The sequence below is a fragment of the Lonchura striata genome, chromosome 19 (genome assembly GCF_050655825.1).
Source record: "Lonchura striata isolate lonStrDom1 chromosome 19, ASM5065582v1, whole genome shotgun sequence".
NCBI lineage: Eukaryota > Metazoa > Chordata > Aves > Passeriformes > Estrildidae > Lonchura > Lonchura striata.
The window spans coordinates 10,870,740-10,887,009 of record NC_140721.1 but is presented as its reverse complement, the minus strand read 5'-3'; the positions used below and the strand labels follow the sequence as shown (position 1 = coordinate 10,887,009).

The window sequence follows — 16,270 nt, the reverse complement described above, 5'->3', positions numbered from 1 at the left end:
GATAACTTGCAATAAACTGCCTTGAGACCCAACAACAGAGACTGCTGAGCCTTTCTTTGGAAGCTCGGGTTGGAGGAGAGACTTTTCCACCACACGGAGCCACCCCCGACCCAGGGTGAGCTCTGGCACTGGAGGAGGGGGCAGAGCATTCCAGCTTTGTCTTCCATTGTTGTGGCAGCTGTCAGGGACCATTCTGAGCCCCACAGGAACAGGACAATTTCAGGGCAAACATATGTGCCTGTGTACCCAAACACACCAGCAGTGCTCTCCCAGAGGCTGCCAGCTTATTTAAATGCCCACCTATTTAAAAATTTCAGTTAATTAGCCAGGAAATGGTTGTGCAGGGAGTTATGCTCTTGTTGGAATGGGCAAAGACAAATCCTGAGCTTTATTCTGATGCTCACCATACGTTCTTGCTGAACTACAAACATAACAAGAAATGCCAGCATGTATCTTTATTTGTCCATAAATAAACTCAAGCTCCCTCAACCAGAGAAATTCCTTAATGTTTGGATTTACAGAAAAAGACTTTATAAAGAAATTGCCTTCCTAGCACCAAGCTCATGAATCTGCTTAGATTCAGGTTCTGGAACTCCAGATCTGCTGCCATCCTGTTATGCTCAAGGTGTTAGACACAGCAAACCAAGAAATTAAAGAATTGTGAAACAGGTATTACTGACACAATATCCTCTGAAGCTCTTGCTCGGTATCTCATTTGCACATTTATGAATTGCATGTTAGTGCTAATTGCCAGTGACAAGCTAAATATCAACATGATCATCTTCAGGGAGTGTGCTTGGAGAGAGGGGCCCATGAAGACAGCAGCCCAGGGTGGGACACAGGGAGCTGCCTGTGCACACAGAGCTGTCCACACTGAGCCCTGTCCACGGCATATCCAGTCACTACACCCCTGCATTGCCTAGGCAGCATTTAAAACCCTGGGAGCAAACAAAAGCATTTTAAAATGGATGAAGTAGTTGAGGAATCTGTTTCACCTGCACTCAGCAAAATTCAAGCTCTAGAGAGGCAGGACCTCCCAAAATACTGCTGAAGGAATTGATCCTGGCCTTGCATGAGTGTGCACAAATTGGCTGCTGCAGAAATCCACTCCCAAGGGGCAGCTGTGGACTGAGGCTACAGCCCTGCAGCCACCTCACATGCCAAACCTCCCCCCCTCCAGCTGATTCCCACTCTCCCAGATGGAATTCACAATGAGTTAAGGTGCAGAGGAAAGGCCAGCAGCACAAACCCAGCTCTGTTTAACTCTCCCACAAGGGGGGAGGCTCTGGAAGGCAACACCAACCAAAGAACACCACGCCCACCTGGGAGAGATCTCTCTGGCTGGCCCACAGCTCCCCACCTGCTGCCTGCTACTGCATGGAAACATGAATGTCATATTAAAGGCTCCTCAAATTCCTGCTGATTTAGCTTTTAATCACTGAACCATATCTGCTTTGCCTGGTGGTTTGTATTTTTAGTATCTCCTTCCCCCGTTGTTGTCCTCTCTTCCCCTTTTCAACTTCAAATCATTTGTTTAACACAGCTGCAGCAAGATTTAACAGAATTAGCAAGAACTATATCCCATGCCTCAGGAGCTGCCTGGTAATTCCATGCATGGATTAGAGAGTAGCAAAAAAAAAAAAAGACAGAGGATAAAGGACAGCTGCCAGAATTGTTCTGTTGCACTAAAAAGCAAAGGGGCACACACAAACAATTCCTGCTGGGAATTACTGTCCAACAAAAGCCTGTCTGGCTCCATGGCCAGAGGCCACCACTGCCTGTTTGAGATTAATTTTATCATGTGAAAGCAGCAGCTCCCAAGCACAGGCTACTCCCTCAGCCTACAAAAGCATTGCCACAGCTGGGGAAATCTCCTCTACTATTAACAAAAATAATTATCTTATTTCTTTCTGTATCTATAATATATAAATAGATGATCATTTGTTTTTATTAATGTAGCTAAATATATTCTATAAATAAATTATTTGGAGAACATCATCTCTCTACGTCAGCAAGTGCTACTACAGCCAGTGAAGGAATTCTTTATGAGTGGTCCTTTGAAATACTTTAATGACCAAGTAGCCAATTATGGAAGCCTAAGTCCGTTTTCACACTGCCAAGAGACTGATTTTTAGACATAATCCACACTGCACCTGTTTAGAAGCGAAAATGCAGCTCTCTTTTTTTCTTTTTTTGTTCAGGTCCCTCTCCTCACATACAAAGCCACTTCTCAGCGCAATCTTCCACTCAACACTGACAACTTGAAGGTACAAACAATTGGCACCAAATCACTCAAACACTCTTCAACAGCAATCCTGAAACTAAAGCAAAGCCAGAGTAACCTCCTACCACACCCTCACTCAGTCCTCATTAGTGCAACTCTGACACAAAATCTTCTTTCAGGCAAAGACATCTGTAAACCAAGAAAGTGTAAAATGATAAAAAAAAAAAACCCACCCACACTGCATGGAAAAATCCCAAAGGATTAGTGTCAGAAAATATTTGGCAGCAAGAGATTGGAAAAACCATGAAGGCCTAACAGAAGAGTGGCTACACCAGTCACTGCGGGGAGGTTGTTGAAGCAGATCTGCTGCAGAAGATTTTGTTATTCAAGCTTTTCATCTCCTTCCTCCACATCCTTCAGACTGAGCACTTCCAGGGATCCTTTCCCTTTTGTCTCACTGCGGATCAGCTCGTCGATCTCCCTGAAGCAGCCTGGGTCAATAAGGCACACCTGGAATGTTCCACATTTCATCAGTCAGCCAAGAATGTTTGGATTTCATCAGCCCCTTCCCAACACCTAACATTCATTAAAACAATCCTAGCTAGTTACTGAGGAGGACACTGAAGAGTTGACAAGCTCTCTCTGGCAGCAATCTTTCCACAGAACTCTACATTTCCAGTTCCCCATGCTGGACATGGCTTTTGCCAGTTGGGATTGCTGCGTTCTAATCTACTTGGATGAAGATTTTAATACAAATTGTGCTTTACCACACACCAACTTAAAAAAAAAAATAATTAGCCACCCTTAAAATCTAGACAGAAGGCACCAAATAAGTAACAGTAACATTCCACATGTGACAGAGATTTATCAGTGTTGCAGGATCATCTCTGCTAAGAGGAATTGCACCGTGCAGTCAGCTTGGAGCAGCAACCTCTGGATACCAAAGGCTGCTTCCATGCCTATACCACTAGGATTCTGTGAAATTAAAACTTCCCAACTGCAGCTCTGATTCAGGATCTCTGTTAAGCCTTCAGTTTATGTAAACAACTTCCACTAAACAACTTCTATGAATTCATCTCCTAGTAAAATACACATGTGTAGTTCAAATCAAACCTGAACCCCAGGGACTGTTTTTACTTACCATTTCCAGGTGTTCCTGGAAGTCTTCACTCTCAGTAACTTTAATCAGTGGCTTGAGCTTCTCTTTCAGCTTCTTGCCTTCCTTTGCTGGCAGGATAAACCTCAGCCTCATGTGAGCACGTTCAATCTGCATGGTCTCCTTCAGCTGCCTGATCACTTCCAGGGCCTGTTGGACAAGAAAAAGAGCACTTGCACATCTGCTTAAAACCCAGATCCAAATCTCAAACCTTTTCCCCCGCTTCAGAGCTATCTCTCAGTGCTGGGCACAGCTGCTCTGCTGCAGGGAGGTTGCTGTCATGCTCTTTTGACAGATGAACAAGAAAAGGCAGACTTCCTGTTGTTTGTGATCACTTTGAACACTTAAAAGCTATCTGAAAAAAAATTAAATTGCTATACTGCACAACACCACAAACCCACATGTCTCAGACGCAAACCTGATATGCCACCTCAATTAGCATAAATCATAAACCTTTTATTTTGGTTCTAAGTGTACCACTGTTGGTTTTTTCCCTTTCTTTCTCCCTTTGCTGAATTCTTAGCAAACCAATTGCCTGAGTTTCAGAAGCTGCTTCTCTCCAGCACTCAGTTGCCAGATAGCTGAGTAATTGCCAGAGCTCACACCTAGGTTGGAGGTGGTTCCACATGGTGGAAAAGTCTCTCCTCCAACCCGAGCTTCCAAAGAAAGGCTCAATATTCTTCTGTTGTTCGGTCTCAAGGTAGTTTATTGCAAGTTTTTTATAAGATTTTCTCCTGGAGCTGCCGTGGTTTGCTCACAGCTCAGGCAGAGGCACACACACACCCTGACATCCTCTCTGACTCCGACTGCTTCTTCTCTCCCTGCCCAGGGCTGCTGCTCTCTTTTATATGGTACATTACGTGTTACATGTTTGCAGCTTTTCCCCAATTCCTATTACCTATATTAAATGGTGCTTTTCTATCTTTTATATGGTACATTACGTGTTACATGTTTGCAGCTTTTCCCCAATTCCTATTACCTATATTAAATGGTGCTTTTCTATCTTTTATATGGTACATTACGTGTTACATGTTTGCAGCTTTTCCCAATTCCTATTACCTATATTAAATGGTGCCTTTCTACTCCAAACCAATCTGTGAGTGTCAACGTCACCAAGAACATGGAGGTAAGGAAGGAGAAAGAGGGAGGACAGGGCAGGCCCAGATCCCTCCATCTTAAAACTTCTGACCCCCATGTACAAAACAGAAACCCCCCTGTACAGGACTTAAACCCCCCCTGTACAGCACTCAAAAATTCTTCCCTTTACTTTGTGACTACTTCTACTATAATATCTAAACTTCTGTGACTTGTTCTTCCTGCAAGGTTGGTAAATCATTCCATGGCTCAAACCCAAAATCACAGCTGTTCCCAGCTGCCTGCCAGGGTCTCAAATGCTTCTGACCTGGATCCGGAACATCAGAAATGTCTGAGGGACGTTTTGAGTTCTGACAAGTAATTTCTGTGCAGGCCTCAGATCCTGGTACTCTGCTGATCCCTCTTTGGCTGAGACCTGAGGAATTCCCCTGGATGGCAGCACCTTGCATACTGCAGGAAACTCACCTGCTGCTTTGTGCTCTTGTTGGGTTTGACAGAGTAGTGGATGTCCTTCATGGCCCTCTCGATAAGGATCACCGTGTAGGGCCGCTTGGTCTCGGGGTTCACACACTTGTCAGCCACGATGGTGGCGATGTCTCGGAACATCTGCTCCAGCTGCGTGTGCCGCTCCTTGTCCGACACCTGCAGCTCCCCTTTGGATAAAATCTGTTTTAGCCACAGAAATGGGTTAATGAACAGCGTGGATATGAAGAGTGACAAGTTAAATTTGACAGCTTTGAGTAATTTTGTTAAATTTGACAGCTGCTTGAAAGGTTGAGTGAGATTTGAAGTGCAGCAAACAATAACCAAATTAATAATGTGAACCATTACAACAGACAGCACTGGAAAGGCTTCAGACAAAAAAACTCACCACAGAAATCCTAAACTGCAGTGAGAGAAGCACAGATTTCACAGAATATATTGAGTTGGAAGAGAGCCCCCAGGGATCATCCAGTCCTTGCCCTGCACAGACACCCCAACAATCCCACCCTGGGCATCCCTGGCAGTGGTGTCCAAAGGCTCCTGGAGCTCTGGCAGCCTCAGGGCCATGCCCATTCCCTGGGCAGCGCCCAGCACTCTCTGGGGGAAGAACCTTTCCCTAAAATCCAACCTACACCTGCCCCGGCACAGCCATTCCCTGGGCCCTGGCCCTGTCACACAGAGCAGAGATCAGAGCTGTCGACCCTGATGAGGTCTGACCTCAGTCTCTCAGGCTGAACAGACCAAGTGCCCTCAACTGCTCTTTGCGTGATCCCTCCAGGCCCTTCACCCTCTTTGCAGCTTTCTTTGGACTCTGACAGCTTCAGATCTTTCTTATATTGTGGCACCCAAAACTGCCTCAGCCCAGAGCAGAGCAGGACAATCCCCTCCCTGGCCCAGCTGTTGATACTGGGCCTGGTGACCCCAGGAGAAGGATGTCCTTCCTGGCTTCCAGGTCAATGCTCAAGAGAGTTACTGAAATCTTTTCAACCAGAACAAGTCCACAGTTCATATCCCACCAGTAAGGACTAAGGAATTAGATCTGTTACTAAACACTTAAGGGAGCTCTCCCAAGTAAGCAACTTGTCCCCTTCTTTTCCCTGCATTCTTAATAACTTATCTTATGTGAGGAACTCTTCAGTGCTGGCTGTGTCCAGACACATTGATGCATGCAAGGTGTGTGTTAGACAGAATTCCTTCCAGCCACACGCACATGCCAAATTTAAAACCGCAAAATAGAGCTACAACTCCTTTTTATCAATTTCTTAACAAACAACCCTTTCACCTATAGCAGTATTCTACAAACACCCTTCAGTACCAACCACCTAACTGAGTGACTAAATCTCACATTTTTTATAAAGCAAAGTGTGTGAAACCTACCATCTTACAGATTTCTGTCTGGTCATCTGTCCCAAATGCTTTAACCAGATCTTCCTTCTTTGCCACCTGGCCTTTGGAGACATTGACAAACACTGTGTGTGTCTGCAGGACCTCGTCGAGATCTTTCTCCCTAGAGATTAAGACAAATGTAGAAAACTCAGAATAATCCTAGAATGGTGCCAGTTCCACTCCTGCCATGGGTAGAGATACCTTCCACTGTCCCAGGCTGCTCCAAACCGCATCCATCCTGGCCTTGGGCACTGCCAAGGATCCAGGGGCAGCCACAGCATCCCTGGGCACCTGTGCCAGGGCCTGCCTACCCTCGCAGTGAACAATTCCTTCCCAATGCCCCATCTATCCATCCCTCTGTCAGTTTGAAAGCACTGCCCCTTGCCGTGGCACTGCACACCTTGCTCAAAGCCCCTCTCCAGCACAGCAGCAATGCCAGGAGCCCAGCTGCGTTCAGCTCGGAGAAGGAGCTCCTGACTCAGCACAGGCTGACCCAGCACAGCCGGAACCTTCCAGCACGGAGATGTCGCTGCCCAGGCGCGGGCACGGTGCTCCCGGGCTCAGACCCACAGCCGGGCCCGCACGGTCACTGCCGACGCCCCACGGGCTCCACTGCCCGATGTGGGCCGTGGGGAAGACAAGCACGATCGGTACCATTGATAAGCAAGCTCCTTTTGTTCAAAAATCCTGTCAGTTCATATAGGGTTTGCTACAAGTAAAGTCAGCAGCAGCTCTCGTTGGTCAGTTTACAAAGGTCTTTGTAATGTTTAGCCTACGTGCATTTACAACTACAGCCAGGTTTCTTAAGCCAAGTTTCTCATCTCTAGTCACGTCGTCATGGTACATCCCATCTTCTCTGGGCACATCTTGTCACACAGCCTATTCTTGTACAAGCATATCTCCAAGGATATGCTCATCCTTATTATCTCATTCCGACCTTGTTCTATTTCCCAGGCCTAGACAGACCTTGTACAGTTTCCCAGGCCTAGACACAGAGCCGGTTTCCCAAGCTCTGTTCCCAGGCCAGACACAGCCTGATTCTGATTCTGGCGTCTTAGAGCTATCAATGAATAACTGTTCCATTGATCCACGACCCCTCTCCTGCAACCATTCTCCAGCAGCTGCCGAGTCCCCGCACAGGGTGCCCGCTACGACGCCCTCACGCCGGCTCCGCACACGGGCCGGGCCCCAGCCGCCTCCCCGCGGGCTCCCCGGGCACTCACGCTCCGCTGCGCCAGCCCATGACCTTGTTGCGGTAACAGGCGATCTCGAAGCGCTTGCCGGCGCGCCGTGCCCGCACCACGGCCACGTTGGTGAGGCGGATCTGGTTGGTGGGGGTGAAGATGGACATGGCGGCCGCCGCTCCGCCCCCGGCCCGGCAGTGAACGGCGGCACGGGCGGAAGGGGCGGGAGCGGCGACGGCGGCTGAGGGAGCGGGCGGGGAGCGGCTCGGAGCCGGCCGGGGCCGGGGCGGCGGCTGTGTGCGTGAGGGAGAGAGGGCTGTGATGGGCGGGACGGAATAGCCGCGGCTGGGGGCGATAGCTGTGTCCGGGGGTGATAGCCGTGAGGGGGGAGTCTAGTAACCGTGTTTGTGGGGTAATAGCCGCGTGTGTGGGCTACTAACCGAGTTTGTGGGGTAATAATGTGTGTATGGGTTGATAACCGTGTTTGTGGGGTAATAACCGCGTGTGTGGGCTACTAACCGAGTTTGTGGGGTAATAATGTGTGTATGGGTTGATAACCGTGTTTGTGGGGTAATAACCGCGTGTGTGGGCTACTAACCGAGTTTGTGGGGTAATAATGTGTGTATGGGTTGATAACCGTGTTTGTGGGGTAATAACCGCGTGTGTGGGCTACTAACCGAGTTTGTGGGATGATGATGTGTCTATGGGCTAATAACCGAGTTTGTGGGGTAATAACCGCGTGTGTGGGCTACTAACCGAGTTTGTGGGATAATAATGTGTGTATGGGTTGATAACCGTGTTTGTGGGGTAATAACCGCGTGTGTGGGCTACTAACCGAGTTTGTGGGATAATAATGTGTGTATGGGTTGATAACCGTGTTTGTGGGGTAATAACCGCGTGTGTGGGCTACTAACCGAGTTTGTGGGATGATGATGTGTCTATGGGCTAATAACCGAGTTTGCGGGATGATAAAGTGTGCATGGCTAATAACGGTGAGGGGATGTAATAACCGCGTCTGTGAGCGGATATAGCTGTGAGAGGGTGAGGGTAATGACCGTGGGGGGATTTATTAACCATAAGTGGTAGCTCTGAGGTGGGGGTGTTTAATGATTGTGAGGGTGGTGGGGTGATAACCGTGAGGGGTATTTGGGGGAGAGAGGGGCATTAACCGTGTAAGGAGGAATAACCACGAGGGTGAAGGGCTGGGGTGTGTGTTTGTGGGGTGATAACCATAAGGGGGTTGTGTAGTTGTGTAGGGGATAATAGTGAGCACGTGTGTGTGTGCCTGTTCTGGAGCTAAAATTCTCTTGAATATGTGTAGCATGTGTTGCATTTGAGGAAGTTATATAGAGGTTAAGGGAATCCCTATAGCTGGTTTGGGTAAGACTGGGAACACTGAGCAAGTGCTCTTGATCCTTCACTTTTGTGAGTCTTAGTGTTGCTGCTTAAGGCCCTCTTCTTATCTTTATGGTCTGGTAACCTGAGTACCAGCCAGTATGAGTTTCCAGCCTCTTGGAATACTTGGATTTTGTGCTCTCAACTGATATCTGCAAAAACAAGATCCAAGCTGCAGATCACAGTAGAAGGGTGTCAGCTGTGTTCCTCAGTCAATAAGTATCACAATCCAACCTTGTTGGAGTGCCTGAATATTCCATATGAAACAGATATTCGCAGATATCATGCAGGTGCTTTCCTGGCTGTACCCTGGCTTACTGTGCCCTGAATGTTCTGAACCAACCTAAAACATCTCAGTGGTTCCAAATCAAGCTTCACTTGCATAATAGAATTCTGTGAAAGTGTTTCCAATTGAATCCATTATTCAGTCTGCTCTTGAAGCTCTGTTTGTAATCAGAGTGACATCAAATGTGTGTAAGCAAGGGTTGTGTTCAGCAGAAAGTTCTTCTGTGTGGGTGATTTCCCCCTTGCACTGGAGCTTTCTCATTCCAGAGAACTGCATTTGTTTGGATTGTGTAAAACTAAAGCCAGTATGACCCACTGGATGTTTCATAAGATCTTTTTCCTTTCAGGCACTTGGACAGCACAAGTATTTTCTGCTTTTCCTTGTAACAGTGCTGCCCTATAAGGAAAAACCCAGAGTTTCCCTCTGACAGTATGGAGTCCTAGCTTGGAGCTCATCTGACACACCTGAGGAGGTGAATGCTTCTTGATTCAATTTTAGTGCCTTGTCTTTAGCCAGAAGCTGTTTTCTGCAAAGCCTGGGCAATAGCTGATGGTGTGAGGCTGTGGGTACTTTGTGATTATTTTGTGTATGCTCATTCCATATTCACTCTGTAGGAATCTGTGATATTTTAGATTTAGATGTCTCAATGGATATGTGGAGCTACTTCTATACTTGCCTGGTGTCCGTATGGCTGCACAGATTTTACGTCTATTCTGCTGTTGCTTTTGGGATCAGCCTTTGGATTGTCATTCAGTTCACCACCACCAGAACCAAAAGGAAGGTAATGGAGCCTGTCAGCACTTCTCTCTGAAAATACCCCAAAAACCTAGGTGGAAGTGAGTAGTGACTGGTTAAAGGCACCTGCTGTGGGCCTGCTGAGGGTGTTGCAAATCCCAAATGCAGTTTGGTTATCTGGTTATGATCCTCGGCCTGGCTTATTTGTGTCTGTGGGTCACTAATACTCTTGTTGCTCTGATGTTGGGGCAGAGCTCAGCGGGACACTCCTCACACTGTTCCTGGGGGAATGTGTTCCCCTGGATTGCTCTGTTGCTCTAGGTAAACCCCTCTGCTTGTGCCCAGTGTTTGCACCTTCATGTTTTCATGATGCTAATGACAGGGTTGGGCTGTTTTGGGGATGGGAGGGAATTAGGCCATTCAGGAGTTGAAAACCTCCTCCTGCAGGTGGGTAAAGATCTGCTGCAGGACTTGGGAGGTTCAGCTGTATCAATACCCGGACAAGTGGGTATTTGTAGCGTGCCTTAGGTCAGGAAAGCAGGTCCTGGTCTGTTTGGGTGTCAGAGGAACCAAAATGCTTTGTCTGTTACTGAGAGTGGTCCCGTGATTTGAATGTTAAATGCTCTTGGTTTGACAGCCCTTGAAGAAGGGATTGCATGTGACACAGCTCTTGTTTCATAGGGTGAGAAATCCCATAGGAATCCATCTTCCCCTGAGGGAACATCAGACAAACTGGGAAATGGATGTGCCCCCCATCAGGCACAGGAGGTCCATGTTGCTGGAGTGAAGATCTTCTATGGCTCTCAGACTGGCACAGCAAAGGTATCTGTACTTTTATTGCGCATCTGTGAAATTGCTTTGAAATATTGTTGGGATCTGAGAAAGTTGCTTGCCTTAAAACACTACCTTGGGTACAGATCTGGGAGTTCATCAGCACATTGATTAGCTTGTTACAATCATTGCCCAATGTGCAAGATAAATGAAAAATTAAATAAAAGTAACAATTTTCCTCCTTCCTTTAAGCAAGGTGTGCAGGAGAGGTTGATTATAAAGCTAAAAGTTCACTCTTGCACTATAATTTTAATTTTATAGCAAGGCTTTGTAGAGAGAAATTCTGGGTTTGATGCTTTCTTGTGAAGAAATGTAATTTGTATGTGTAGCTGTGAAGTGATTAGTCATTATAATGTTGTAACTCTCAGCCAGTGTACTCCATTTTTGTTTTAATGTGAGGAATTGCAGTACCAGTTGTCCAGGCCACCTGTGTCATTATTCTTCCTGTGCTGGGAGAAGTCTTGTGGCTGAGCACAGCAGGGCTTGTGTGGCTTGAAGTAATTGATAACTTCCAATATTTCTTTATTCAGAGATTTGCCAAAGTTCTGGCTGAAGCTGTTACTTCCCTTAATTTGCATGTGGAAGTCATTAACATGGGAGACTATGATCCAGAAGATGGTTTAGCAGAGGAGGTGGGTATGGCATAAACACCAGTAACAAGTACAAGTTTTTCCTGGGGTTGTCAAAGCTATTTCCTTCTTGTATTCGTCTCCTATTGTTCTGGAAATCCCCCAAGCTTTGTGTTGAATTGCCTCTCTACTTATGCAAATGTAGCCCATCAGTCCTCAGCAGAAAATACCTACATTTTGAGAATTTTGAACCACTAGTTGGACATTTTGTTGTGACAGTGACTCTGTATGAGCTAGTTCTGTAACTCAGGGATGAGCTGGGTGAGAGAGGTTACTCCAGGTGCCCTGTACACCTGGACAGGTTTCAGAACCAGAGCAGGAAGGTGGCAATGCCTCTGCAGCCTTTAGAGGCTTTTAAGATAGAAACTCCTTGTGAGGTGTATTTATGTGGAGTAATCCTTAATGGGTTTTTCTTCCGTCAGTATTGATAGTTGCTACTTTAGAGTTCTAATTAATCCTAACAAAAAGTTTTGGTGGGAACTACATGCTGGGAATTCCTTCAGGTATCAGTATGAATTGCCAGCATTTGATACTGCCCCTAACACACCTGTAAATGTGAAATTGAGAAGTTTGCAGTATTTATCCATGGCGTACTTCCCTGATGAAGGAGTTGGGTCAGGAAGCTGCTGATGAGGCTGGACGTCCAGTTTTGCTCTGTCACTGTGTCCCTGTTCAGCTTGACCTCTCTCTGTTAATTTAAGGTACTGTGCAAATTGTTCAGCACCCTTGGGATTGTCACCTGCACCATCCCACCCCAGCAGGAGACAGCCTTATCTTTTGATTTCTCCCAGGTGTCTGGGTGTTGTGACTCTTTGCTTTCAAACAAGGTTCTGGAAAATGCAGTAATTTTTTTTTTTTTTTCTCCTGTCCTGTTTGTATGACCAGACAAGCAGCAGGAACATCTGTGTGTTCCTGGTGGCCACCTACACAGAGGGGCAGCCCCCGGAGAGCGCAGCCTGGTTCTGCAAGTGGCTGGAAGAGGCAGCCAATGATTTCCGTGTTGGGAAAAGCTTCCTGCAGGGCCTGAGATAGGCCGAGTTCCCCAGCCCGAACACGGCGTATGTGGATCACTACAACACAGTGAGTGTCCCTCCAGCTCCCTGCTTGCCTTCTGCTCCTCAAGAGCCTCAGCTGCATGAAGTGCATCAAACCCAAATGAGGCTGGTGGTCTGTGTGGGAATTGCAGCTGTTGTGCTGACTGGGTGAGGCACTGGGTTTAGGGCTTGGGCAGAATATCAGAGCCATTGAGATTGGAAAAAGCCTCTAAGATCACTGAACCCACCTTGTCCCCAGCCCAGAGTGCTGAATGCCATATCCAGCCCTTCCCTTGGCACTTCCAGGGATGGGGACTCCAAACCTCTTGGGGCAGCCCCTTCCAATGCCTGAGCACCCTTTCCATGGTGAAATTCCTGCTGGTGTCCACCCTGAGCCTCCCCTGGCCGAGCCTGAGGCTGTTCCCTCTCCTCCTGTCCCTGTTCCCTGGAGCAGAGCCCGACCCCCCCGGCTGTCCCCTCCTGTCAGGAGCTGTGCAGAGCCACAAGGTCCCCCTGAGCCTCCTTTTCTCCAGGCTGAGCCCCTTCCCAGCTGCCTCAGCCTCTCCTGGGTCTCAGCTCCTTCCCAACTCTGTTCCCATCCCTGGACACACTTCAGCCCCTCAAGGTTTTTCTTGGGGTGAGGGGCCCAAAAGTACCCCCAGCACTGGAGGTGCTTCAGCAGTGCTGCTGCAGAGGGACAGTCACTGCTCTCCCTGGTCCTGCTCCCACACCATTGCTGGTACAAGCCAGTGCCATTTGCCTTCTTGGCCACCTGGGCAATTCAGCTTTGAAGCAGTTGGATTTCAGATGGGAAATGAGTCCCACAGGCACTGGGAGGTGTGGTAACACATTTGGTAAATCCTTACGGAGATCGTTTCCCAACTTCAAAAGCTTTCTGCAGTCACCTGAGGGCACAGCACTGTAAGCTGCTGCCTTCTAAACGTGGCTCTTTTTTATGATGTGGGTTTTAGCTTTTTATTCTCTGATGTGAACTGTGGCAGTACCTCTGCCTGATCATTGGTCTTACCTCACACAGAAAAATGGCATCACTTGTCACAGGTTATGTTCAGAGCTGGGGCAGTGTGTCACACATGTGGCCATTCTGACCAACAAGCACCACACAGAGCAGTCTGTTCCCAGAGCCCATCCCTTCACCCCATGGATGGCAGAGGGATTTTCCAGTGGAGTCTGAGGGGGTGTGGTGCTGGTTAGGCTGCCCTGTGTCTGTGCTGAGCCAGCACCTGCGAGGGACTCCCCAGGTCCTTACCCTGCAGTGCCATGCAGCTCACTGGCTCTTCCCAGGGCTGATCCTTGCTTTTCTGGTTGGCTGCTTGTACTTGGTCCTGGTTTAATTTCCTTTCCAACCCTTCCTCCTGCCCTAGGTTGGAAGGAGGATGGACAGGTGGCTGTGGATGCTGAGTGCCAGCAGGATCATGACTCGGGCTGAGGGGGACAGCAATGTGGCCCAGAGCAAGCATGGTAGCATTGAGGCTGACTTTGAGGCCTGGAAAGCCAAATTCCTGACTCGGCTCCAGGCACTCTGCAGAGGGGAAAAGAAGCCCTGCAGTGGGAAGTGCAAGAAGGGGAAGTGCAAATCTTCAGGGAAGCAGAGCAAGGAAAGCTCAGACCATGAACATGGGACGTCGGAGCAGGAGAACACTGAGGTACAGCCAAAATCCTTGAGGCCTTATTTTATTTGGAGCACTGTTTGACTTCTCCACTTCTTCCTGCAGTCCAGAGGGCTGCTGTGGGAGCCTGAGACTTGTTCTGGAGCAGGGGGAGAAGAGAGCTGAGATCCCATGGCAAAAACAAGTAGAATGAGCCATCCGAAAGAAGGACCAAAGGATTAGTGATGGACCCAGGCTCAATGGCATTTGTGTGATGAGGGAGTCTTGCTCCTGGCTGGGTGTAGGAACGCAGGACATCCCTCTGGCTACCCTGGCTGGCTTGAGACCCTGGCACAAAGTCAAAAACACCTGTGGCTTTGATTTCAGCCCAGCTTTGTATGAGGAATTACAAGCCACAAGGGTTTGAGTAGTGTGGTAGTTGAATTAACCCAGGGTGAAAAAGTAGAATTTTAGGGTTTTAAAATAAGGGGTTCAAGGGGACGAGAGAGAGAGATTTGGGCGTGTCCTGACCTTCTTCTCCTCCTTGCCCTCCATGTCTTGCTGTGATGGTGACACTTTTATGTGGGTTTAAGGTAGAGACACACTGTCCAACATAAATGATAGATATTGGCACGTTATTGTAAACATAGTACACATAGTTTTTAGCATAAAATGGTAACATCACCCCAAGGGTGTGGGAGTCTGTCACAGACTGACCTGCTGGACAGACTGCAGCTCCTTGAGAAAGCATGTTAGAGATAGGAGAAAATAAACAACCTTGAGAAGCCGACCCTACTCATTCCAACTTCTTTGGCTGTGCAGGCTGGGAGAAAAAGACTTTTTATGATCTTGGGGTTATCTCGACCCCCAGACCCCCGAGAGCTGGGACATATGCTCCAGGGAACCAGGCTGGGTTCTCAGCAGAGCCTTTGCCATGTCCCAAGCCCAAGGGGACCCTTCAGTTCCCTATGAGTCACTAACCTGCTTCCACTTCAACCTGGTGAAGCTCAGCTGCTCTGCCTGCATCCCAGGGTTTTCCAAAGGCAGCTGGAGTGTGTTACCTGAGCAAGTCCTGTTTCTTCTTTGTGTGTGTCTGCCTGTAATCATTTCTCTTTTCTGGAGTGTTTATTGATTGCAGATTTGGACTAAGAAATCCTTTCTATTGCTCTCCAGTCCGAGACCCAGAGCTGCTATGGCACGTTAATCCTCCCTCGAGCCATATACTGTGGGTTGGAAGTTATTGCTGGGTTGAATTTTATAGGAAAGTAAGTGGTTCTTCTGGCTGGGTTTGGGAGTGCTGGCTGCTGCAGAACAGGAGGAATAAATCTTGCTATCAGCAAGGCACTTGGGTTTAAAGGGGTTCAGGGTTCTATTTCTGTCCTACAGGTTTTGGTAGGCTATTACTTGAGTGGTCTTCACTGATGAGGAAAGCTCATTGCACTGGTTAGCTTAGTCTTATATTTACCAGTGAGATAAATGCTTAATGTTTTTTTCTCTGCTCTCTCCCATAGGCAGAGGAATTCTTTGAAACCAGTAGTGAGGAGGAAGCTGGAGGCACAGATTCTGTAGTTGATGTTGAAGATCTTGGCAATGTCATGGGCTACATGAAGAAAGCAAAGGTACTGCTGTTAGAGGGGGTGTGGAATGGTCAGGTCTTGTAAACTGGGCATCTTGATTGATTAAAATGGAACTGATTGGATTTGAATTTGTAGGGTTTGGTTAAAGGGAGAGTAAAATACGAGCTGTTGAAGCACACCTGTTGCCAAAAAGAACATCTTTGGAGATGTGTTTGGTGTAGTCACAGACTGACTCTGTGGCTTGCTTACCAAGCAAATGCTGCAGCGGTAACCTGTGACTTCCAGTCTAAAGGAAGATCTACTTGCAGAGCTATCACTGGATCTGACTGCACTTGAGATTCCCAGTGCAGTGGCTGAACACAAGTCCTGTTCCTGTACTGCCTGTGGGTTGTCACTGAAATGCAGGTGTGAGGACAGGGGCAGAGCTGCAGATGCAGCAGGAGCACCCAGCTGCCAGAGCACCTTTCCTTGATACTGCTGCCCTGGGGTGAAGTCTGTGTTTCAGACACTGGGCATGTCACCCAGCCCCAGTTCCTGCTCCATCCCAGGCTTTTGCTGGGTCCTGTTCCCAGTGGTTCTGTTGGTGTCCCTTTCCTGTGCTCAGTCTGAACAGGGATGTGTCACACTCGCCTCGCTCATACCAAGCAA

General features: G+C 47.9%; 1 protein-coding gene and 1 pseudogene across 2 annotated transcripts; one reads left to right on the top strand and one right to left on the bottom strand.

Annotated features, from left to right (window-relative positions):
• Positions 1–440: 440 nt before the first annotated feature.
• On the bottom strand, positions 441–7,724 carry LOC144247245 (ribosome maturation protein SBDS). Its single transcript, XM_077787469.2, has 5 exons — positions 7,568–7,724; positions 6,336–6,465; positions 4,941–5,141; positions 3,366–3,530; positions 441–2,734 (listed from the first exon to the last, which is right to left on the bottom strand). The coding sequence occupies exons 1-5, from the start codon at positions 7,693–7,695 to the stop codon at positions 2,606–2,608; spliced, it is 753 nt and encodes a 250-aa protein (XP_077643595.1). The 5' UTR covers positions 7,696–7,724; the 3' UTR covers positions 441–2,605.
• On the top strand, positions 7,717–15,744 carry LOC144247262 (S-adenosyl-L-methionine-dependent tRNA 4-demethylwyosine synthase TYW1-like; annotated as a pseudogene). Its single transcript, XR_014949438.1, has 9 exons — positions 7,717–7,825; positions 9,556–9,681; positions 9,842–9,990; positions 10,626–10,766; positions 11,306–11,407; positions 12,290–12,484; positions 13,821–14,102; positions 15,219–15,310; positions 15,557–15,744. The product of XR_014949438.1 is annotated as an S-adenosyl-L-methionine-dependent tRNA 4-demethylwyosine synthase TYW1-like (transcript).
• Positions 15,745–16,270: the final 526 nt, after the last annotated feature.